This window comes from Pecten maximus, chromosome 16 (genome assembly GCF_902652985.1).
Source record: "Pecten maximus chromosome 16, xPecMax1.1, whole genome shotgun sequence".
In the NCBI taxonomy this organism is placed as follows: domain Eukaryota; kingdom Metazoa; phylum Mollusca; class Bivalvia; order Pectinida; family Pectinidae; genus Pecten; species Pecten maximus.
In genome coordinates, this window is record NC_047030.1 from 17,034,795 (window position 1) to 17,062,468 (window position 27,674).

Here is a 27,674-nt window from a genome sequence, read left to right on the forward strand (position 1 = left end):
CCAGACTTGTACACGCTTGTATCACCAGACCTTTGTACACGCTTGTATCACCAGACTTTTGTACACGCTTGTATCACCAGACTTTTGTAGCCGCTTGTATCGCCAGACCTTTGTACAAACTTGTATCACCAGACTTTTGTACACGCTTGTATCACCAATCTTTTGTACACGCTTGTATCACCAGACCTTTGTACACGCTGGTAGCACCAGACCTTTATACACGCTGGTAGCACCAGACCTTTGTACACCGCTGGTAGCACCAGACCTTTGTACACCGCTGGTAGCACCAGACCTTTGTACACGCTTATATCGCAGGACCTTTGTACACGCTGGTAGCACCAGACCTTTGTACACGCTTATATCGCAGGACCATTGTACACGCTGGTATCACCAGACCTTTGTACGCGCTGGTATCACCAGACCTTTGTACACGCTGGTAGCACCAGACCTTTGTATGTATCTATACTCTTGTGTTAAGATTGCGCTGATCAAACTTTAACGTTAGATTGTATCAGTACATCAGTATTAGGAACTCCAATCTTTTTTGTGGCCGCATTTATAACACAACATCAATTGTCCATTTCACGCTGATCCATTTTTTAAATACAACTTTTTTTTATTTCAAATCATAAAGCTTGCTAAAATAATGGATATTTTGCACTTTTGCGAATTCCATTCCACAGCTGCGGTGCATTGCTATAAACAATCGATGCTATATAACAGTATTCCCCATAAGACGGACTATCTCGGTCCGGCTTGCCGTTCCCCTTAGCATCTACTGTACTCTGTACACACTGATTATATCTACCCTCACTTATCTTGACGAATATTAAAAATATCCATGTCGAGAAATTGACATTTATTTAAGCCGTGTATAAATCTGGTATGGCAATAGTAACTCTCTGTGGACGGTCATATCAGGTACCTAAAACAATTAGTTCTCTGCACCCAAATCTAGGGCCTCCTGTTTAGATAGAACAAAAGAATATATCGTACTTCTAGGAATATACAGTCATTTGTTTTGTTTCTTTCCTTGGGATATGTTCTATTTTTATTGCTACTGCGTTGGAATGACTGGAAGCAATATCTATTGTTTCTTTTTACGCCGATAGAAATATTTTTACTCACGTCTCTCAATCAGTAAGTACTATAGATAATCACATTAAATGATTAAAATAACTTAAATTTATCGACATTTTAAATATATCCTATCCTGTGTCAATAATTCTAAATCTAATACATTGTCCTAACCTTGTCCCAATTTTAAATATTTCCTATCCTGTGTCAATAATTCTAAGTGTTATACATTGTCCTGAATTTGTCGACATTTTAAATATTTCCAATCTTGCGTAAACAATTCCAAATCTAAATAAGGAAAAGACATGAATTGAAATCATTGAGGCTGAGAAATACAAACTACAAAGTGAAGAGAAACAGACAAGAGCAGTCAGACATGGAAAGATTGTGCTCAAAACTCAAAATATCACAGAATGTGAACTTGTGAGCTTTTTCTAATGATGTAGGCCCTCTCGTAATTATTAATGGGGCAGCGGGTATTATATATTTTGAAATGGCTGCAATTTTATTTGGTTGCTTACTTGTCTCCCAACAGACTTTAACAAATCCTATTGTACAGGGGATTCCGATATTAGTCGCCTTTTTCGAACCTGCAGATTTATACTTTTCCTATAATGTAACTTATACAAAGCTCAATATCGATAGTAACACTACAGGAATAGTTAGGACACGATACCTTACAGACCGTTGTGTCTCTGGATCTGACATTTTGGTGGAGGCGACATGACCCATGGAACTGTCGTCGAAGACCTAAAATAAAATGTCAAATATGAGTCCCCTTTGACAGTTTAATACATCCGTAAACATGTACGCCTGTTTTATATCGATTGTGAAATATCGTTTCTTTTGGGAAAATGTGGCAGTTTTTAAACTGTTTTAAATCAATCGTTGAACAAATAACTACATTAACCGTTTTATTTTATTTCTTTAAACGTTTCAACCTTTGAATGGACAATAACTATAAGACAGTATGGAATCTTAAGTTTTCCGATATTAAATTGTTCTGAGTATCAAAAATGTATATATCAATATTACGTCACGTGACATATCTGTTGTCTGTTAAACGCTTGTAACACAAGGACAATAAAACGTATCGGTAGACTGGAGTCGTAGCAGACGACATGGCGATACCCCGTCACCTGACAGCCCGTTATCCCGACTGTCGGATATAGACGTCCTTTTAACAATGATTGATTCGTACAACGTTAAAATTCACAATTTCACAGTCTAATGGAATCCGAAAACTGTAACAAATGACATCAGCGAGACCCAAGGCTGGCGGTATAAATCGTAGACAAGAAAAAAAAGCGAAAATGATGACAAAGCATCGACGAGACCAAGGTTGTTGGAATAAATCGTGGAATAACAAAAAAAAAAAAAGGTGAAAATGACGAGAAAGCATCGACGAGACCAAGGCTGGCGGTATCAATTGTGGAATGATGAAAAAAGAGACGAAAATGACGACAAAACATCGACGAGACCAAAGCTGTTGGTATACACCGTAGAACATCAAAAACGAGACAAAAATGATGACAAATTTATAAAGGCGACATATTAAAAAAGCGTCTATCAAATCTCCAACAAAAGAAACATACGAGGGACATGGTGATACTAGATATCGAGCGGATATCTACCCGTACCTAGTACCTAGCGTTACAAACATTCAAAACAACTTCCCTCGTTATATTGGTTTTCTAGACGCTTGCGTATGACGAATGGTGTTATTGTTACGCATGCGTAATACAATATGTTTAAGATAGTAATCAGAAAATAGATTACCGGGTATGTAAAATAGTAAAAGATAAAGAGGGTGACAGGTCAAGTACTCATCTCTCTGTCGTTTTTATCTGGTTTTGAACTTCCAGGTACCGTATGATCGCCGTATTTGAAGGACGATAGCATAGTCCTTATTTAACTGTCTCGTGATGAATGACAGACTATTTTCTGTTGAGATGAATTCGAACTTTTATTTATCATTATATTTTGTGAACGCCGTAAGATAGCAATGCTTTAGACGTCTACGTTTACAATTCAATAAAGACAGTGACTGGATCACAGGGTCAATATCACAGCGAGGCTTCTCAATAAAGCATCTACGAGACCATGATAAATGATATCTTTCCGATTGGTGGCTTTTTTGTGTGGATACAATGACCGCGTGACGCGTTTCCCTCCAGACAATGTTACGTACAATGGCAATATCTCTCGTTATTTCCTTGTTGGTATTTACGCTCCGAAAAATTATGTTCACTTTTGTCCCAAGGATAAAAAGAGGGAAATATCGGTGAACTAGGGCCTTGTAATTGATGATTTATGAGAAAGTCTCTCCATTCTGGGGAATCATATGTGGTTATTCACTGAAATGATACACGACATTGAAGTAGAAACGGCAAATATGGAGCTTGGATAACAAATCCTCAAAACCAATGTAGTATTTATATTGATTAACAGTTATCTGTATAAATGAAGTTTACATATAGAATTTAATGTCCCTGATAAAGTGTTCGACACTTTTGTATACAGATGAGGGATATACTCGGAAACTAGATAATATGGCCGATACCTTTGAATTGAGATATTGGTATACAGGGTGGGTAAGTTATTAAAATGGCCGACACTGTAAAATAGTACAACAATCGCCTGACTAATATCGCCGGTACCTTTGAATGTAAATATTGGTATACAGAGTGGGTAAGTTATTAAAATGGCCGGCACTGTAAACGATATACCAAGCATCTGACTAATATGGTCGGTACCTTTGTATGGAGGTATTGGTATAGAAAGGCGAGCTACTTACAAAGTAGTCAGTTTTGTATACAGTGTAAGCTATAACTGGTATGGTCGCTATATTTGAATAAAGATATAAAACCTTTATGTAAAGATAAGGGGCGTACCTAGCGTAGACAGCCAATTGTCCACAAAATCTGTCTCGATGACAAACTGGTAAAGAACGCGTGTCATTTTGTTATCGTGGAGATAATATCCTAAAGATTGTCTTCATTGAAGGTGTTATCATTTAAGACTAAGGAACACTTAGGTAATAACAAGTATTTCAACTAGTAATGTAGTCATATTGTAATCGAATCGACTTTCTTACACCGCATTTAGTAGCATACAATGACAGTCACAAAAACGAGAATCTGTTTCAAAGACCAGATGCTACAAAAAAACGAGTTCCATTCTTGCTTAGTTAGTGACTCAAAGACCAGATGTCACAAAAACGAGTTCCCTTCTTGCTTAGTTAGTGACTCAAAGACCAGATGTTACAAAAAAACTACAAATGTAGTTCCCTTCTAGTTTAGACAGTCACTCAAAGACCAAATGTTACAAAAATGAGCTCCCTTCTAGCTTATGCAGTGACTCAAAGACCAAATGTTACAAAAATGAGCTCCCTTCTAGCTTAAGCAGTGACTCAAAGACCAGATGTTACAAAAACGAGTTCCCTTCCTGCTTAGTTAGTGACTCAAAGACCAGATGTTACAAAAAAACTACAAATGTAGTTCCCTTCTAGTTTAGACAGTCACTCAAAGACCAAATGTTACAAAAATGAGCTCCCTTCTAGCTTATGCAGTGACTCAAAGACCAAATGTTACAAAAATGAGCTCCCTTCTAGCTTATGCAGTGACTCAAAGACCAAATGTTACAAAAATGAGCTCCCTTCTAGCTTAAGCAGTGACTCAAAGACCACATGTTACAAAAATGAGCTCCCTTCTAGCTTATGCAGTGACTCAAAGACCAAATGTTACAACAATGAGCTCCCTTCTAGCTTAAGCAGTGACTCAAAGACCAGATGTTACAAAAACGAGTTCCCTTCCTGCTTAGTTAGTGACTCAAAAACCAAATGTTACAAAAATGAGCTCTAGTCTAGTTTATGCAATGACTAAAAGACCAAATGTTACAAAAAAACGAGTTCCCTGCTAGTTTAGACAGTGATTCAAAGACCATCTGTTACAAAAAACGAGTTCCCTGATAGCTTAGTTAGTGACTTTAACGCAGGACGTCGCCGAAACGAGACCCCTTCTACATATACACATGTAGCTTAGCTAGTAACTCTAACACCGGATGTTACAAAAACGAGTTCCATGCCAGCTCATCTTTGCAAATACAAGAACTTATTTCCTTTTAGTTTAGCCTGTAACCCTAACAAGGGATGTCATCGCTTTGCTAATTGGAGGTTTTACTTTGTCACAACTAGTTACTGTTATATGTTGACATGCCAGCTTACCACTATTTAACAGACGATCCTATTTTTGTTTTGGGTGAGGTGATATAATATGCACTTACATGGAAAAGTGTTCTAAATGTCCGTATTTACTTCCGTTATTTGTTTAATGTTCTGTTGATATTCAATCGTGTTGATGTTTAGGTCGACACTAATACCCAATCGTTGGCTGTTAATGAGGAATCGTTCCCGTACATGTTTGCATGCCACATTTTTAGAAAACATTAACATTATTTTTTCTAAAATAGGTCCTGTTGAATTAGCTCAATATAGCCATGCGATTGATGTGATTTGATGCATCTTAATATTTTCCTGATCCAGTCATAATCAGCTTTGGATATTTGTAAACAGGAAGTTGATCTAACCCTCGCTAAAGAATATGCAGCGAGGCGATGCCTTGCGCACTTTCTGTGGTGACATCACGTGATCTATGAGACACAAGCGCGCAGGTGATCCTGACTAGTTGATCGATGTTGGTAACATAACAATTTATCACCAAAATCCGGATCGGACAAATTCCGGAAATGAACGGGAAAGTTTGAGGGGATAGAAATTAAGTCCAATAGAAATTACAGGGACCATAATTAACAAAAAAGTAAGAGGTTTACATGTTTGGCTCCGGTCTTAAGTAAGGGATTAGCTGTCACCCCGTACTCTATGATTGAGGAGTCTTCAATTTATCTGTTCGTTACCGTCCATCTGATCCGAGTCATTTAAAGTCTTGTCAGCCACAGACGCCGTAAAGTCCTCTCTCAGGTGAATTTCAACAATCGGTGGATTCAGGGACATATGTAATTGGTACTGAGGGTAAGTAAATTGGAGAAAACAGATTTCCGGGTATAGGTGTTTTGATAGAGGTCATTGACCCAGTATATACAGCAGACATGGATGACCCCGGGTGACATCACATCCCCGCTGCCTGATGTATGGAACGTAGAGGCACATTAATCTTCATCGATAAATCCAGCAAGTTCGAAAAACATCGCGACAGTCCGGATATGTTCTCTCCGGAGTCTCTGAGTTATAACCTCATCTATAAAATATCTTTAAAGTCCTGTCTTACAGTGATATATTTTAGTTTTTAATTTTCATTTTCCCCCAACTGTTTCGATTTTGCACAATATCGGCTTCATATCCTACATTCTTATTATACCGGATGTTGTCCTTCAGTGATATGCTGATGTAATCAGACGAAGGGGAGGCGTTTATCAGAGTACATAGATATGTATTAAACCTCTATAAAACGATATAGGTGTATTTGTGCAAGTTCCAGTCCATCCAAGTTTACACAAATATATATTGACATAAATGGCGCAAAACACAAACGATAAACGTCACTGTATATATCTTGTCTACACTGTACAGACGCCCGGCGTGTCAATGGCGGGTTTATGTTCAGGGTGTGATACAGGGATGACAGATTTGTGGTGGAGCCTGTTTATTTTACTTTAGAGGTCGCAGTTACGTAAACCAGTCTATCGAATCAATGATAAAACACGTGTCAACCGTTGTTTATTGTAACTATTACTTATAAAATATCTCGGGACTAATGCGACCCGGTGAAATTATACCAACGGTGGATGTCATGAGAACCAATGTAACGCTGGCATTAAAATAGATAAAAGTACATTGATATAATCTATATAGGATGGAAAGTTAAACTGAGATATAAAATAGTCAATCTGATGTATTATGAGAGTAAACAAAGCGAAAACCACACCAAAAACAGAGATGGAATAGATACTGAGGATCATGGGAAGTGTGAAAGTTATAGAGATGACATTGGAGAAAGAGGATCATGGGAAATGTGACAGCTGTAGACGTGATAGTGAGGATAGAGGATCATGGGAAGTGTGACAGTGAGGATAGAGGATCATGGGAAGTGTGACAGTGATAGAGATGACAGTGGAGATAGAGGATCATGGGAAATGTGACAGTGATAGAGATGACAGTGAGGATAGAGGATCATGGGAAGTGTGACAGCGATAGAGATGACAGTGAAGATAGAGGATCATGGGAAGTGTGACAGCGATAGAGATGACAGTGAAGATAGAGGATCATGGGAAGTGTGACAGTGATAGAGATGACAGTGAGGATAGAGGATCATGGGAAGTGTGACAGCGATAGAGATGACATTGAGGATAGAGGATCATGGGAAGTATGACAGCGATAGAGATGACAGTGAGGATAGAGGATTATGGGAAGTGTGACAGTGAGGATAGAGGATTATGGGAAGTGTGACAGTGATAGTGATGACAGTGAGGATAGAGGATCATGGGAAGTGTGACAGTGAGGATAGAGGATCATGGGAAGTGTGACAGTGATAGAGATGACAGTGAGGATAGAGGATTATGGGAAGTGTGACAGTGAGGATAGAGGATTATGGGAAGTGTGACAGTGATAGTGATGACAGTGAGGATAGAGGATTATGGGAAGTGTGACAGTGAGGATAGAGGATTATGGGAAGTGTGACAGTGATAGTGATGACAGTGAAGATAGAGGATCATGGGAAGTGTGACAGCGATACGAATGACAGTGAGGATAGAGGATCATAGGAAGTGTGACATTGAAATAGAGATGGCAATGAGGAAAGAGGATCATGGGAAATGTAACAAAAATAGAAGGTGACACATAGCGATGGCCGTCAGATGTTTCCGGCCTTCCGGTCCAATGCACACATGTAATTTCTTACTCCTCCCGGCCGTCGCCGGTTACGTTTCACCGAATCTGATTAACTGTCTAGTTTAATTAGGATTCCTATGGAGCTGTGATAGGACAGTGTATGTCAAAACTAAAACACTATGTTCCTTGTTATCTCGTGTACGACCCAGTCTTTTATATGTCGTGTTTTTATTTGGTTTTTTTCAACACGGGAAGTTAGGAATCATAATAGGTTCGTTTTACTATACAATGGAAACATGGCTGAAAACCCTCCGTCGTCGAGAAAACATAGATAATCATGTAGTATTTCTTTTTTAGATGAATTTATCAGAATGTTGCGTTATGTGGTATTGTATAAAACTTCTCTGATCAGGTCACTTCCGAGCTAAACGCACTTGGAATGATTTGTTAACATACTTTGTACATGAATGCAGTCTGTCTAATTCTGTTCCGTCCGGATATAAAGTGTACACGGCAAAGTAAACATTGTCAGAGTGGACCACGCTATTCCTACTGTTACACATATCGTATGTCAATACCCGCGCGCCATGATGAATCTCGCGTTATCAGACCCTGACAACGTGATAAGGCGAGATTTACACGATAGCACAGCCGCGGAATCCGTGAGGATTTCGAGTTGTGACAGAAATTTGGAGTGTTCTCATTTGTCAAATGTAATAACAAGCAGAGCACATATCTCGTACATGTGGCTGACGTTTGGTGTGGAGTATAAATGTCAGGCTCTCTAGAACAACACCAATCCGGCCCTTTCTGACGGGATATCCCCGTATGTATGGGCCTTATAGTGTCGACATTGGTTCAATATAGCGTCATATCACCAAGTTCTTACATGAAACCTAGAACTGAGGGGATTACTTGAGGTTTTTTGTATTTTGTCATGACTGTCATTAACTTTGTAACTCCTAGTCTACTTTCTGATAACTCGGACAGGTTTGTACTTTTTCTAAATCTCGAAAATGGTGTGTCGCCGAAAAGAATGTTGTCGAAATGACGCCGACACACTTATCCGAGATTTGTGTTACACACATGACGGCTTGTACAGGTATGATGACCTTGACCTTATCTGTTAGGATAATGACCTTGACCTGACTGATACAATAACATTAACTTATTGCGATCGGACAAACAGAGTGGCTGTTAACGCATACTTTCCACATTCGGTGACGACCTCCGTTCTGTCCGAAGTGACCTTGATAAATTATGACGGTTTGACCATGCAGTTCGGACCTAACACCTGATCAGATAGGGCGACATTGACCTGACGGTCAAACCGATAATGTACAAGGATATTGACCTTGTGGCCAGCCAGATGGCGAGGATCCATGTCATTATTCTGGACACGACGTATGACATATGTAGAGGTTGCGGGGATTCACCTAACCTAAGTAGTAGCTCGTGTCATGTCTGACATAATTTGATATCTATGTGATTACGTTTGACATAAACGTATATAATTAATTGTGTGCAAATGTTAAGCGCTATCAGCTCGGTATCATCGCGGTATGTAAATACATGTCTGTTTCAGCTGGGTAAATACCAAGTGTTGGAGCCGATGAACCCTCGCATGTGTCTTCATTTAGTATGACCTCACATCTCCAACATATGATGGGATATGTTGGAATTCGGTTTGGTATACATAACATTCAGGAATAATTATGTTCGTCCTGAAGAAGTTGGGTTTTTTTCATTTTTTATTTCTAATATGAAACTTCAAGTATGAAACACACAAACAAGAGTAAAAATTTCACAGACCTTAAAACTCTCAAAAATGGTCTTACCCGAAATTCATTCTTTCATACACGTCTACCAGCCATGGTCTTCCTTCAAACTTAGAAATCGCCAAGAAATGTCAGAGGAATCGCGTTCACAGAATTATGGACAACCAGACAGACAAGATGAGCATACCCCGTCCCCATACCAAGGTCATTTAAGGACGTGCCAGGCTTTGGAGGTAGAGGAAAGTCGGAGTACCCGGAGAAAAAACACCGGCCTACGGTCAGTACCAGGCAATTGCCCCATGTGGGTTTCGAACTCGCAACCCAGAGGTGGAGGGCTAGTGATTAAGTGCCGGGACACCTTAACCAAATGTTAGACAGTCAGAAGTGTTCGGACCAACTCAGACAGAAACACATTGGGGTCTTTATGTGGAAGTTTGATGTTTGACGCCATGACGTCATTTGTACAAAAAATGTTTATATTTCTAAGAATCTTCTTGAGTTGAGAGATAATCTGAAATGTCAAACTAAGACAAATGACACGCTAACAGTGTGTACACATCGCTTATTGTTGGTAGACAACAAAAGTACTTTCTTTATTGTTTCTAAAAATGTAGAACGAGTTCTGTCGCCAACATATTGCCGGTACACTCCGCGAGAATTGGTGTTGAAGTTTGATTGACTAAACAATGGTGCCAATTTACGGCGATATCTACTTACCGATCGTGGCGGATGTATTCGAGACAAAAATAAACAAATCGTTAGTTTGTATGTGAGTGGAGTGAACAGACCCACCAGGGGCCGGGGGGGGGGGGGGGGGGGGGGGGGGGGGGGGGGGGGGGGGATTGGAGAAGAGAAGGAGAGGGGAGGAGGGGTAGGCTCGTCGGGAGGTAAAAACAGTGAGGAAAACACGCAGACAACATCAATTTATTGAAAACATTCATGTGCGCTTGACAATCAACATATTTTGAAACTGCCTCAATATTTAGCGATATATAATCCTAAGCATTTCTAGGTAGATATCTCGTCTTTTCGTTGTTTTGTTTTTTTGGGGGTTTTTTCACGATAATTGAGTATCGTGTATTGGATCGAATAGTAACTGGAATCGAATAAATTCCTATTTACATTGTCAGTAAAATTAAACTGTATCATATTGAAAAATACGATATGATGTTTCGCTAAATAGAAATCTAAGAAAGTGGATGGGAACTTAGAGGTCGTGGAGATTATTAATCAGGGCCAGTTAATACCGATAGTGTTTTTCATCTTTATAAATGGTACTTGAACATGTCTGTGGACAGCTTAGTGAAATATTACTGACCAGCTGGGAACAGGAAAAGCTAGAGCTTCTGGTCAGCACCTGGCAATGGCACGCTTACCATTAGTTGGACTGTGCATACGACGTGCACGTGATCCTTTTGTATTGTGGTGTCAGGGACAATTGTGTGATTTCAGAGTGAAAATATCATTAAATTGGAATGATTCTAAAGCCTCAACATTTCCCCGTTTCATTACAGACGTGGTATCCCCATTAATACTGCAGCATACAGTGTACTCACCGCAGTGGTCTGCAAACCAAACAGAAAACATGACAAAACAACAAATATTTATTCAGAAAAAAAAGTTTGGAGTGTAATACAAATGTCCGTTTCTCGATCAATCAATATACCCAGCGAAAACTTGATCATTTTGTCGAGACAAACGGGTTGACCATTCAAAATGGAGGGGCTATATCAGGGTGACCGGAACCAGACTCTTTGATAAATCCCAGAGAAAAAAACGGACTGGCCATTGAAAATGGAGGGACGCTTCTAATCGGAGATCAGACTGACCAGTGACCAACTGACCAAAGCCGTCCAGCCACGTCTTTCATCTTACTTATCCCTGCCCTTGGTATTTATCTAATCCCATGACTGCGCGATGAGAAATGACCAAACAGCTGTCCCTATTTACATACCCAGGGATGAAAGTTGGTCCCGTCGATCTCAACCCTTTATACAGAAAAGGAAAACAAACAGATCTGTGTTTGATGACTACAATACATCATTTTTTGTTCCAGTTGCTGCACAAATAACACATGCAAAATGCATTTAGTTAACAGGCATTTGATTTTGTTTGACTTTAATTGGTATAAATATGTCAGTATGTGAGACCGAAATTGACAGAGTCATGGTTTCCCATAGGACAGCTCGTCACATTTTTGATTTAGTAACAAAAAATCTTTGATACTTACCCGAGAGAGTGAGAAGTCTGTTTTATTTCCGACACACAGACTTTGGACGAATTCCATGTTATGGACCGTGGGTTTGGGAAACTGTGCCGAATCTCAGAAACAGGAGAGTATGGTCCCAGTAGCCTCACAAACCTAGTCCTGTTTTCATAGCACATGGATCTAAGATAAATCTTCACAACACAATTATTGATATTATTACATATATACAACGTGTAATACAAAACGTGTGAAACTTGATATAAAACTTTAATATAACGCAAAAAATGTGATTTTCTCCTGTTATAATCGGTAGGTCATTATTATCGGTAGGACAAAAATAGTTCTTCAGTACCGATAATGTCAGTGAAAACAGATTACTGTAAGTGTCTTATATTCATTTATTCAACCTGAGTCTTTTCCTCAGAAAACTGGGCATCATTTTAACACATTGAAATCGTTTACCATATGACATTAAATACCATGTCATCTCTGCCATAGTTATCCCCATTAATTACCCATAAGATCAGTCAAACTGTCTCTGTGACACTGTTCTCACAGATTAACTTTCACCGCAAATTCATGTGACGTCATCTTTACTTGCGGTCTACGTTACCATATTTCCACAAATTGCGCGTATTATTGAAAATCATAAAATAACGAAGTTTGTTTACGTTTCTGTTTTAGGGTAGGCCCTTTCTAAATAGACATTTTATAATTTAAATTGAGTAAATACCAACTGTCGGTGCCGTGTCGCCCACAGATTCTATAGACGTATTCGTTGTTTGTCAATCTGATCACCTAAGGTATCAATCATTATGACATGTTTAAAAGACAATGTAGCAGAAGGTTTGAGGCCTCGGAAGTTTTCAATTATTTATTGATTTTCGTCACTAGTTTAAGAGATTCAGTGCTATTTTTTCAGTGTATTACTACACTTAGAGGTTTGAATAAAAACTTCCAAGCAAACTGATTCAATGTGTAGAAATATGGAGTGAATGTCGAAATAAGCATGTTGCACGTGCTTGGAAGCAATTATATAGTAGAGCATGTAAAAACGAAGGACAAATTGTGATAGACGGTTTAGGGTTACTCGTCAAAAAATAACATAAAAAAGTAATTTAGCTGATTTTGGGAAAGCAGTCCACTTATTTTCTTTAACGCTATCAATCAATTCTGACAGTTTATTACCACACTCACAAATCATAGTTCGAATTTTAAGTCAAGGCCGATTACGATATGTTAGGCAAATGTTAACAAAGCTTTATTACAACTTTCCAGACATCTAAAAGCTCGTTATCTCTGTCCTTGACCTTCTTAGCTGGCAAATACGTCAGCCATTCTTTCTGGCTTTTTACAAATCCGGAAGTGAAATACGACTTCCGGTTACTGAAATCATGCGTAAAAAATCATTCGACAAAGTGACGACACACGTGATGGCTTCCTGTCCCTCACGAGATGCGATGCTCAAATAAAAATATCACTTCCGGTACGTTATGACAATTTGACAAGTTCTCATTGTCGGTCTTACTAACTTTAGGGGTTGAATAGAAGATGGACGAAAACGGAAAAGTTCTGGTGAGTTTCAGTCACTCCCCTACAACAGGGCTCCCTGCTTGCTTTCCGTCTAGGACGTAACACAACACGTGACCATGCTTGAGATTGTTACGCAAGATGTGTAATTGTCCGGCGGTTAAAGACTCAAGTTTCCGCGGGTGTAACGACATATTGAGAGAGAGAGAGAGGTGTTCCGAAGAGCATTGTGTACTTGATAACGTTGTGCGTGATGCAGAAAATGAGTTCGGTTCAAACAGACCTCAGCCAGATATATTTCATCACTATACGTATTTATTAATATTAAATCCGGAACAGACCACAACATGATCGAAGAACATCGGTATGTTCAAGGAGGAAACATTTAACCCAGATATAAGATAAATCTGTGTTGAAGTGTCAATACCAAACAGTGAGTGGTAAAACTCAGCTGTCTTGTAATGCATTGACAGACATATTGCGGCCCTATATTCCCGGGTGAAGTCGCGTTCTATGCGATAATTAGCAGCACATAATTGCTTCGGAGAATCTAGCTCAACTAAACGCTTGTCGTGCTGTATAATTTGTTTAGGCTAATTTTAAGCATATTGAGAATATAAATTCATTATTTAATTCTTAAAACACGTGACGGAAGATGACAAAAAGACACTTCTTTGAGCAATTAAGGTAGATAACTTAATTTAACATTCTAAAGAACAAATTTAAATACAACGTTCTACAAGAATGGATAAGAGGTGATTCCCGGGAATAATGTCGTATTGAACGCTAAAACGGACACAGTGATCACTCCTCCGGGGGTACTTGATGAAGGCTGAATATAACGTCTGGCAGGTTTTCACAATTCCGGACCGCATTTGACTCTACTTTTACCTCAACATCATTTAATATCCCGATTTTGTAACAAAGACACTTACTTTAATTCGAAGATGTAGGAGAATTTTTAATTAATTGAAGTTTAATTAAATAATGTCACTTTAAGTTCGTTATTTACTGTACATCAGATGCAATACCCGTCTATTTTCATCACGCGAGGAAACACGTGACTAAATGATTCAACTATGAGTATTGAAGGAAATTAACTTGAATAGTTAAAATTGTGTTTGAGATATTTTGGTAAGTTGTGTACATAACACATGACAAAAAGGTAAAACTATTAGTATTAATGTATACAATTATTAAACAGATACAATACATGCAATATAATAATATATAGGCTCAAATATAACTATTGTTATAACAACCAAATACAAGGGGGGGGGGGGGGGGGGGGGGGGGGATGAAAAACAGATCGACTGCCAGCATAAACGAATATCCCATATTATATCATTTAATTTGGTTCAGGAGAGGAAAGATTCAAGACTAAGTCCGATTATTTGCAATTTAAAAGAAAAAATATAGTTCTCGCACGTCATAGTTCTATCAACTGGAAGTCGAAATCCGGAGAAATCGTAACACACCGTTACACACGCACAAGTGACATCACGGTCCGAACACCAGGGGTCGCGCGGGCATGACTGTTTCAATTACGAGCGAAAATAAAAGTTTAATCCGCTGCACATGAAAAGTTGTGTAGAACCACATCAGTAAGTTAGAGTCTGTGTTCACTAATTAGCTAATTCAATTAATTAGGCTTGGGTTAATTGACTCATCATGACTAGAGATTAGAAGAAAGTTTCGTTACATATCCGCCGTAAAACCGAAACATTAACACTGGCTAGCGAATTTACGTAATTCATTACTTAAACCTTGAACGCACTCCGTGGCCTCTATAAGTATAGGGATCACAAGGTCAAAGTGGCAGTACACGTGATCTAACTAGTCCAAGCCTCCTCTGACCCCGGCAGCAAACGTTAGACATTTTGACAGGCGTGACCTGTACTACAATCGTCTTCGTTTTTGTCTATAATCTTACTCTTACAAATTACCCTCTAATATATGTACATCGTGTATACGTGTCTGAAGTGTTGATGTCGACTGGAAGTTGACCTAGCACTCACAACTTTAATTCAAGAAATTAAAAAGAGAAATATTTTTTAAGACTGAATGTTGAAGAGTTAGAAGAACTGGTGGCGGGTTCATGTGTCGGGAAGGTTCTATTAGGGACTAATCCATACCTTCTCCCCTAAAATGCCGCTTTATGATATAAAATCTAGTTATGTATTAATGCGGCGACGATGTATGGTTTAAATAACGAAACAGGTACTGGTAAAACAAAGTATTACAGCTAATCAAAGGATTTTAGTGCTAAACCTTGTTATCAAAACGCTACTTCCAAGTCGAGAACAAAGTTTTGTAATCCGTTTGACTTGTCCAGATTAACCTAACTGGATTTCTCAATGTACTCACAGTTACTCACCGTTGTTGAACGTCATTTATTAGTCTTCGACTACTATCGACGCATCTACTGTAATGACTGGTGTTGACTTCCACACTCTTGGAAAAATGGACAGTCTTGTTTGTGTTGATATAATTTCACGATATTTTGTTAGCGGATATTAACAACTTCGCTATTTCATGATTAATGATTGTCACGTTTTTTTTTTTGTTTTTCTTTTGTCTTTGTTTTCTACCAACTGAATAAAAAAAACAATTGACGCAATTGAACAAGAGGACAATCTGTCGGACAAAACAGAAAAGGAGGACAATCTGTCGGACAACACGGAACAGGAGGACAGTCTGTCGGACAACACGGAACAAGAAGACAATCTGTCGGACAACACGGAACAGGAGGACAGTCTGTCAGACAACACGGAACAAGAGGACAATCTGTCGGACAACACGGAACAGGAGGACAATCTGTCGGACAAAACAGAACAGGGGGACGATCTGTCAGACAACACGGAACAGGAGGACAATCTGTCGGACAACACGGAACAGGAGGACAGTCTGTCGGACAACACGGAACAGGAGGACGATCTGTCGGACAACACGGAACAGGAGGACAGTCTGTCGGACAACACGGAACAGGAAGACAATCTGTCGGACAATACGGAACAGGAGGACAACCTGTCGGACAACACGGAACAGGAGGACAATCTGTCGGACAACACGGAACAGGAGGACAACCTGTCGGACAACACGGAACAGGAGGACAATCTGTCGGACAAAACAGAACAGGAGGACAAGCTGTCGGACAACACGGAACAGGAGGACAGTCTGTCGGACAACACGGAACAGGAGGACAGTCTGTCGGACAACACGGAACAGGAGGACAATCTGTCGGACAACACGGAACAAGAGGACAATCTGTCGTACAACACGGAACAGAAGGACAATCTGTCGTACAACACGGAACAGGAGGACAATCTGTCGGACAACACGGAACAGGAGGACAATCTGTCGGACAACACGGAACAGGAGAACGATCTGTCAGACAAAACAGAACAGGAGGACAATCTGTCGAACAACACGAAACAGGAGGACAATCTGTCGGACAAAACAGAACAGGAGGACAATCTGTCGGACAACACGGAACAGGAGGACAATCTGTCGGACAAAACAGAACAGGGGGACGATCTGTCAGACAACACGGAAGAAGAGGACAATCTGTCGGACAACACGGAACAGGGGGACGATCTGTCGGACAACACGGAACAGGAGGACAGTCTGTCGGACAACACGGAACAGGAGGACAATCTGTCGGACAACACGGAACAGGAGGACGATCTGTCGGACAACACGGAACAGGAGGACAATCTGTCGGACAACACGGAACAGGAGGACAATCTGTCGGACAACACGGAACAGGAGGACGATCTGTCGGACAACACGGAACAGGAGAACAATCTGTCGGACAAAACAGAACAGGAGGACAATCTGTCAGACAACACGGAACAGGAGGACAATCTGTCGGACAACACGGAACAGGAGGACAGTCTGTCGGACAACACGGAACAAGAGGACAATCTGTCAGACAACACGGAACAGGAGGACAATCTGTCGGACAAAACAGAACAGGAGGACAATCTGTCGGACAACACGGAACAGGAGGACAATCTGTCGGACAACACGGAACAGGAGGACAATCTGTCGGACAAAACAGAACAGGGGGACGATCTGTCAGACAACACGGAAGAAGAGGACAATCTGTCGGACAACACGGAACAGGGGGACGATCTGTCGGACAACACGGAACAGGAGGACAGTCTGTCAGACAACACGGAACAGGAGGACAATCTGTCGGACAACACGGAACAGGAGGACGATCTGTCGGACAACACGGAACAGGAGGACAATCTGTCGGACAACACGGAACAGGAGGACAATCTGTCGGACAACACGGAACAGGAGGACGATCTGTCGGACAACACGGAACAGGAGAACAATCTGTCGGACAAAACAGAACAGGAGGACAATCTGTCAGACAACACGGAACAGGAGGACAATCTGTCGGACAACACGGAACAGGAGGACAGTCTGTCGGACAACACGGAACAAGAGGACAATCTGTCAGACAACACGGAACAGGAGAACGATCTGTCGGACAAAACAGAACAGGAGGACAATCTGTCGGACAAAACAGAACAGGAGGACAATCTGTCGGACAACACGGAACAGGAGGACAATCTGTCGGACAACACGGAACAGGAGGACATTCTGTCGGACAAAACAGAACAGGGGGACAATCTGTCGGACAACACGGAACAGGAGGACAATCTGTCGGACAACACGGAACAGGAGGACAATCTGTCGGACAAAACAGAACAGGGGGACGATCTGTCGGACAACACGGAACAAGAGGACAATCTGTCGGACAACACGGAACAGGGGGACGATCTGTCGGACAACACGGAACAGGAGGACAGTCTGTCGGACAACACGGAACAAGAGGACAATCTGTCAGACAACACGGAACAGGAGGACAATCTGTCGGACAAAACAGAACAGGAGGACAATCTGTCGGACAACACGGAACAGGAGGACAATCTGTCGGACAACACGGAACAGGAGGACAATCTGTCGGACAAAACAGAACAGGGGGACGATCTGTCAGACAACACGGAAGAAGAGGACAATCTGTCGGACAACACGGAACAGGGGGACGATCTGTCGGACAACACGGAACAGGAGGACAGTCTGTCGGACAACACGGAACAGGAGGACAATCTGTTGGACAAAACAGAACAGGGGGACGATCTGTCGGAAAACACGGAACAAGAGGACAATCTGTCGGACAACACGGAACAGGGGGACGATCTGTCGGACAACACGGAACAGGAGGACAATCTGTCGGACAACACGGAACAGGAGGACAATCTGTCAGACAACACGGAACAGGAGGACAATCTGTCGGACAACATGGAACAGGAGGACAATCTGTCGGACAACACGGAACAGGAGGACAATCTGTCGGACAACACGGAACAAGAGGACAATCTGTCGGACAAAACAGAACAGGAAGACAATCTGTCGGACAACACGGAACAGGAGGACAATCTTCTGTCGGACAACACGGAACAGGAGGACAATCTGTCGAACAACACGGAACAGGAGGACAATCTGTCGGACAACACGGAACAGGAGGACGATCTGTCGGACAACACGGAACAGGAGGACAATCTGTCGGACAACACGGAACAGGAGGACGATCTGTCGGACAACACGGAACAGGAGGACAGTCTGTCGGACAACACGGAACAGGAGGACAGTCTGTCGGACAACACGGAACAAGAGGACAATCTGTCGGACAACACGGAACAGGAGGACAATCTGTCGGACAACACGGAACAGGAGGTCGATCTCTCGGACAACATGGAACAGGAGGACAATCTGTCGGACAACACGGAACAGGAGGACAGTCTGTCGGACAACACGGAACAGGAGGACAACCTGTCGGACAACACGGAACAGGAGGACAATCTGTCGGACAACACGGAACAAGAGGACAATCTGTCGTACAAAACAGACCAAGAGGCTTATCTGTCGGACAACACGTGGTTGTCAGTGGAAGTAGTTGTATCTCGTACCGCTAATCCGAACAGCTATATCACCGATCGTCCATTTCTACCACGGATTTCCCCTCTCATTATAACGGTAATCATCAGAAAGGAACGTGCGTCTCCGCACGTGAAATCTACACCGCCAATCACCTTATCCGTTACATATTTCGCATGATCCTCATGTCATGTTTTCATCAGATAAGACGAGAACTGTAGAAGTTAACTGTATTTTTCTGAATATTTCGGTTTATTTTTCTGCCATCTTTTGACACCTTACTAATTAGCCATGCCTGTTATCTGCCCAAACTAGCTGTTACGCTCAGACACACGAGGAACAGAATTCGGCAAAAGTCGGCAATATTTACTATTCTAACACTGATCTCGACTTAAACGTACGCCCAAACTTTTCGCATTTATATGATCTTTTTATTATTATTTTACCAAAAACTAACGCAACAAGGTTTTGCAAAGATTTTAGTCATATATCCTTTATCTTTTGACAAACATAATTGGTATTAGCATGGAAATAAAAAACGATAGTAACTTGTTTTCGAAGTTGATAAATACATTTTGTTTCTGACAACACAATCTGCTGTTGACCCAGAACAACCGAAGTCTGATAGTCGTTTCTGCATCGCAAGATACCAGTATTCACGGGAGTGATTGATGTAGGTTTATCTCGCGCGCAAACTGGGTGCACGTGCATTCCATGTCAAAAACAACTGTCCTTGTGTAAAAACCTCGTTATTTATTCTGAATTTTGGTTAAGCGTTCTGACAGTGAAATTATCATGACCGGCCATTAGGTTTCTGAAACAACACCAGACATAGAGTTATGACGGAAACTCTACTCGGTTTTCGAGGTTGGATATTTGATGCTCGCTGGCCCCACAAGACGTTTCAAAATACGACCTGAGATCATACTACAGTCGCGTTACAGGATAACAAGAGTGTTATCCTTAATACAAACTCTCCTCTGTCCTTTTTTGTGTATTTGGAAGTGGATTTATTTTTTATTGTTTTCCTTAATACATACTTTTTTCTGATCCTTTTTATGTATGTTGACGCTTTGGTTTATCATTGCCACTGTATGTTGACGCTTTGGTTTATCATTGCCCCTGTATGTTGACGCTTTGGTTTAGCATTGCAACATGTTGACGCTTTAGTTTTTCATTGCCTCTGTATGTTGACGCTTTACTTTAGCATTGCCCCTGTATGTTGACGCTTTGGTTTATCATTGCCACTGTATGTTGACGCTTTAGTTTATCATTGCCCCTGTATGTTGACGCTTTGGTTTATCATTGCCCCTGTATTTTGACGCTTTACTTAAGCATTGTCCCTGTATGTTGCCGCTTTAGTTCATCATCGTCCCTGTATGTTGACGCTTTAGTTTAGCATTGCCCCTTTATGTTGACGCTTTAGTTCATCATCGCCCCTGTATGTTGACGCTTTAGTTTAGCATTGCCCCTGTATGTTGACGCTTTAGTTCATCATCGTCCCTGTATGTTGACGCTTTAGTTCATCATCGCCCCTGTACGTTGACGCTTTGGTTTATCCTTGCCACTGTATGTTGACGCTTTGGTTTATCATTGCCCCTCTATGTTGACGCTTTGGTTTATCATTGCCACTGTATGTTGAAGCTTTGGTTTATCATTGCCACTGTATGTTGACGCTTTGGTTCATCATCGCCCCTGTATGTTGACGCTTTAGTTTAGCATTGCCACTGTATGTTGACGCTTTGGTTCATCATCGTCCCTGTATGTTGACGCTTTAGTTTAGCATTGCCCCTTTATGTTGACGCTTTAGTTCATCATCGCCCCTGTATGTTGACGCTTTAGTTTAGCATTGCCCCTGTATGTTGACGCTTTAGTTCATCATCGTCCCTGTATGTTGACGCTTTAGTTCATCATCGCCCCTGTACGTTGACGCTTTGGTTTATCCTTGCCACTGTATGTTGACGCTTTGGTTTATCATTGCCACTGTATGTTGACGCTTTGGTTTATCATTGCCACTGTATGTTGACGCTTTGGTTTATCATTGCCACTGTATGTTGACGCTTTGGTTCATCATCGCCCCTGTATGTTGACGCTTTAGTTTAGCATTGCCACTGTATGTTGACGCTTTGGTTTAGCATTGCCACTGTATGTTGACGCTTTGGTTTATCATTGCCACTGTATGTTGACGCTTTACTTAAGCATTGCCCCTGTATGTTGACGCTTTAGTTCATCATCGTCCCTGTATGTTGACGCTTTAGTTCATCATCGCCCCTGTACGTTGACGCTTTGGTTTATCCTTGCCACTGTATGTTGACGCTTTGGTTTATCATTGCCCCTCTATGTTGACGCTTTGGTTTATCATTGCCACTGTATGTTGAAGCTTTGGTTTATCATTGCCACTGTATGTTGACGCTTTGGTTCATCATCGCCCCTGTATGTTGACGCTTTAGTTTAGCATTGCCACTGTATGTTGACGCTTTGGTTTAGCATTGCCACTGTATGTTGACGCTTTGGTTTATCATTGCCACTGTATGTTGACGCTTTACTTAAGCATTGCCCCTGTATGTTGACGCTTTAGTTCATCATCGCCCCTGTATGTTGACGCTTTAATTTAGCATTGCCCCTTGATGTTGACGCTTTAGTTCATCATCGCCCCTGTAAGTTGACGCTTTAGTTTAGCATTGCCCCTGTATGTTGACGCTTTAGTTCATCATCGCCCCTGTATGTTGACCCTTTAGTTCATCATCGCCCCTGTACGTTGACGCTTTGGTTTATCATTGCCCCTGTATGTTGACGCTTTGGTTTATCATTGCCACTGTATGTTGAAGCTTTGGTTTATCATTGCCACTGTATGTTGACGCTTTGGTTCATCATCGCCCCTGTATGTTGACGCTTTAGTTTAGCATTGCCATTGTATGTTGACGCTTTGGTTTAGCATTGCCACTGTATGTTGACGCTTTGGTTTATCATTGCCACTGTATGTTGACGCTTTACTTAAGCATTGCCCCTGTATGTTGACGCTTTAGTTCATCATCGCCCCTGTATGTTGACGCTTTAGTTCATCATCGCCCCTGTACGTTGACGCTTTGGTTTAACATTGCCACTGTATGTTGACGCTTTTGTTTATCATTGCCCCTGTATGTTGACGCTTTGGTTTATCATTGCCACTGTATGTTGACGCTTTAGTTTATCATTGCCACTGTTTGTTGACGCTTTGGTTTATCATCGCCCCTGTATTTTGACGCTTTAGTTCATCATCGCCACTGTATGTTGACGCTTTGGTTTATTATTGCCACTGTATGTTGACACTTTGGTTTATCATCGCCACTGTATGTTGACGCTTTGGTTTATCATCGCCCCTGTATGTTGACGCTTTAGTTTGTCATTGCCACTGTATGTTGACGCTTTGGTTTATCATTGCCCCTGTATGTTGACACTTTGGTTTATCATCGCCCCTGTATGTTGACACTTTGGTTTATCATCGCCACTGTATGTTGACGCTTCGGTTTATCATTGCCACTGTATGTTGACGCTTTAGTTTATCATTGCCACTGTATGTTGACGCTTTGGTTTGTCATTGGCCCTGTATGTTGACACTTTAGTTCATCATCGCCCCTGTATGTTGACGCTTTGGTTTATTATTGCCACTGCATGTTGAACTTTTAGTTTACCTTTGCCCCTGTATGTTGACGCTTTGGTTTATCATTGGCCCTGTTTGTTGACACTTGGGTTTGTCATTGCCATTGTATGTTGACGCTTTGGTTTATCAATGCCCCTGTATGTTGACGCTTTAGTTCATCATCGCCCCTGTCCTGTATGTTGACGCTTTAGTTTGTCATTGCCACTGTATGTTGACGCTTTAGTTCACCATCGCCCCTGTATGTTGACGCTTTAGTTTGTCATTGTCATTGTATGTTGACGCTTTAGTTCATCATCGCCCCTGTCCTGTATGTTGACGCTTTAGTTTGTCATTGCCACTGTATGTTGACGCTTTAGTTTGTCATTGTCATTGTATGTTGACGCTTTGGTTTATCATTGCTCCTGTATGTTGACGCTTTAGTTCATCATCGCCCCTGTATGTTGACGCTTTGGTTTATTATTGCCACTGTATGTTGACGCTTTGGTTTATCATTGGCCCTGTTTGTTGACACTTTAGATCATCAGTGCCCCTGTATGTTGACGCTTTGGTTTATCATTGGCCCTATTTGTTGACACTTTAGATCATCAGTACCCCTGTACGTTGACGCCTTGGTATAGCATTGGCCCTGTATGTTGACGCTTTAGTTTATCATTGACCCTGTATGTTGACGCTTTATGCCACTGTACGTTGACGCCTTGGTATAGCATTGCCCCTGAATGCTGTGTTAGGCTTCGATTTATTTTGTCCTTTCGATAGTTTTTTGATTTATTGTTTTTTTTACGCTGAGTTGATTTTGTCCCTGTTTGATGATCGTGTGGTATGGCTTGTCGTTAGTTATTGACGCTGCAATATAATAATGATTTTGTCCCCGTAATTGTGTGGTACATGTATTCCTGAATTACATTTATTGTTGTGTTGTGATGTTTGTTCTTCTCTGTTGACGCCGTAGTAGATTTTGTTTCTGCATTTTTGTTGTTTGTAGTATATAACTTTATAAAAACAAGAAACCCGCATTACTCGAAACCGTTATTCTCTAATTCAAAACGAGGTAAAATACGAATAAAAATTTGAACCTGTATGGAGACCTTTGAAAAGGTATATTGAGGTTATATATATTGTGTTGTATATTACACTGTACTATATATTTCTATTACAATAGAATATTTAAATTATAGCGTTGTTGATAGTGTGTATTTTGTCTTTGTATGTTGACGCCGTAGTATATTTTGTCATTATATAACAGAACATTATAAAGCGTTGTTGATAGTGTGTATTTATTCCTTGTATTTTGACGCCGTAGTATATTTTGTCATTATATAACAGAATATTATAAAGCGTTGTTGATAGTGTGTATTTTGTCTTTGTATGTTGACGCCGTAGTTTATTTTGTCATTATGATAGAATATTATTTAGCTTTGATAGTTTATACTCTATTTTCTTTGACAATTTCCATTTAACGATATATATACGACATATAAATGATACAAAAAGGAATAAGAAACAAGCGCAGAGTTTGGTTTGGTTTGGTTTATTTTGTTTAACGTCCTATTAACAGCTAAGGTCATTTAAGTGCAGAGACACTTATATAAATCTGACACACACATATATACATTACTGTATATTTACCATTGTATGGCACTGCCACTATATAACCCTACCAATTCAGTTGCGAGTTCACCAGCTTATGAACTGCCAACTGAAATTTGAATTTGAAAATTTCAAAAAAAAAAATCGCACGACAAATAAAAAATCGCAGATGGTAAATATAAGCATTGAACGGCTTTCAGTTGGCATTTGAATGCGCGCTTCATGGAATTTGCCTCTGTCCAGTTGGCATTCATATTGACTTTGAATGCCAACTGAAAGCCGTTCAATGCTTAAATATTGACGTTAAATAACAGCATAGACATGATAAAACAAAACATCGTATCATAATGACAATAGAGTCTAATGCGAAAACCTCAGTTGGAATTTGACCAAGTGATTAGATATTTTAAAGTTAATTAAAAGGGATAGAAACGTGAATTTGGGATTTGCTGCTTCCATCTGGCTGTAGATATATATTTTAGATAAAATCCGTATTTAGACAATAAAGGTACAAAACAAGAAGAAATATCCTCATGCTATCGTCAATGGAAAGAGACGCATCTCCAGGCAGTAAAAACATACAGTTACGTTATATGGTAAGGTGAGAATATACTTATGTCGTAGATAGGAAAAATTATTACATATTTAAAAAATATGAGACGTATCCTCAATTAGACCACAGGTATACAGAGGTGAGGGAATTAAGGTTCTTATAGCGTTTTTGATAGTTTGTATTTTGTCTTGTATATTAACGCTATGGATTCTGGATCAGAAAACGTGTACGTGAATACAATATATTGTATCGACATACTTACATTGTTTACTTTTTAAAACAATAGAAAACAATATTTAAAGATGCATAGTTCGAAAATACTTTGTAGTGTGGAGTAAAAAATCTAAAAAGCAGTTTGAGATCCAGGTATAAAGTAATCAGCCGCTAGGAAACCACACACGCGAGCTTGTGATCCTCGTGGGACAGGTATTGTGTATTTACCGATTTTAAGGACATTCAAAATCCACCGACCTAATTAGCGCGGATTTGTAATCATATGCAAATGAGCTGGCAATGTGTTACCACACATAGATAGTCTTTTAACCCGATACACACGTAGCCCAGTGACACCTATATCGACTGGTTCCCGAAACCCAATCGGAATCTTCCCCTAGAAACTCACACTTTAATTGTTTTAAAAATTTAACACCGTGAGAAAAACGAAAAGAGCAAAAATCATTAGATAGTTGAAATTATTCAAATGAGTGGCGAACTTGGGTCGGCTTTCCGTAATTGTTCGCTTCTTGATTTAATTATAGGTTTCGAGATCCGGTACCTCAGACCAAAGTCTCGTAATTGAATTCCTTAAAGATTTCTAAAACATTTTCGGTCAAAAAACAACCACAATTAGTGCCTCTTGTATTACATAGATTCGGAGATGCCAGACATTTAAAACAGACCCTTATTTGAACATATTGCGTGATTTTTCGGTTTCTTTTGTCATCATAATTCTGACAGCTTTTGTCTTGTTCGGCTGTTAGTGTCTCCCAACATCGAAATCGACCCTTAATTACCTAAACAATACCCGAAAACGGCACTATTATCTCGAATACTCTGAAGTCAGCTTACTTTTTTTTTTTTAAATAATTCTAAACTGACATGCAGACGTAATACAGAGTGGTTACTAATGATCAGCGGGGGTCGGGAGTAACACCTAATAATCCCGCGTATTAATGCGCGTGACGTCAATTATGTTTTATATATTATATTCATTGACCTACTTGACAAAACATTTGATGAGGACTGTTTTAGTGAAATCTATATGTTGTTTACATCGACTACTTTATGGTTAGGATGTTTCCCAACGCGTTAAAAAGAGGACTGTGTTTTAGTTAATTCTTTGTGTTGTTTACATCGACCATATTTTTGTTAAGATGTTTATTCTATGTGAAGTTTGCATGAAATGTGATCTATTTAACTGATGCTTGATATTATGTGTTTTGATGCAGGAATTTAAACGTTTTTATAATTAACTTGATTTTCATGTCCTCGCATTGTTAATCTGAATATTTTATATTTTCGTACAATAGCCGATTGTTTTTGCTGTTGGTTTTTTTTTTTTTGGGGGGGGGGGGGGGGGGGGGGGGGGGTGATGGGGTTGTTATTTTTATTGTTTTTAACGTCCTAGTTACAACCAGGGTTATGAGAACTGGTGACAAGGAGACACCAACAGCCGGGGATTATAAGGACAGATGTCAAGGAGAACGGGTGTCAATGAGACACCCAACAGCCAGGGTTATAAGGACGGATATTAAGGAGACACCTCCAGCCGGGGTTATGAGGACGGATATTAAGGAGACACCTCCAGCCAGGGTTATAAGGACGGATATTAAGGAGACACCTCCAGCCGGGGTTATAAGGACGGATATTAAGGAGACACCAAACAGCCGGGGTTATAAGGACGGATATTAAGGTGACACCTCCAGCCGGGGTTATAAGGACGGATATTCAGGAGACACCTCCAGCCAGGGTTATAAGGACGGATATTAAGGAGACACCACCAGCCGGGGTTATAAGGACGGATATTAAGGAGACACCACCAGCCGGGGTTATAAGGACGGATATTAAGGAGACACCAAACAGCCGGGGTTATAAGGACGGATATTAAGGAGACACCTCCAGCCGGGGTTATAAGGACGGATATTAAGGAGACACCACCAGCCGGGGTTATAAGGACGGATATTAAGGAGACACCTCCAGCCGGGGTTATAAGGACGGATATTAAGGAGACACCAAACAGCCGGGGTTATAAGGACGGATATTAAGGAGACACCAAACAGCCGGGGTTATAAGGACGGATATTAAGGAGACACCTCCAGCCGGGGTTATAAGGACGGATATTAAGGAGACACCACCAGCCAGGGTTATAAGGACGGATATTAAGGAGACACCACCAGCCGGGGTTATAAGGACGGATATTAAGGAGACACCTCCAGCCGGGGTTATAAGGACGGATATTAAGGAGACACCAAACAGCCGGGGTTATAAGGACGGATATTAAG

General features: G+C 40.6%; 1 protein-coding gene across 1 annotated transcript; it reads left to right on the plus strand.

The window, feature by feature from the left end:
• Nucleotides 1–13,459: 13,459 nt before the first annotated feature.
• LOC117344677 (protein PFC0760c-like) lies at nt 13,460–19,573 on the plus strand. The gene is made up of 2 exons (XM_033907505.1): nt 13,460–13,483; nt 16,070–19,573. Exons 1-2 carry the CDS (start codon nt 13,460–13,462, stop codon nt 19,571–19,573), a joined length of 3,528 nt encoding a protein of 1,175 aa, XP_033763396.1.
• The last annotated feature ends 8,101 nt before the right edge of the window (nt 19,574–27,674 follow it).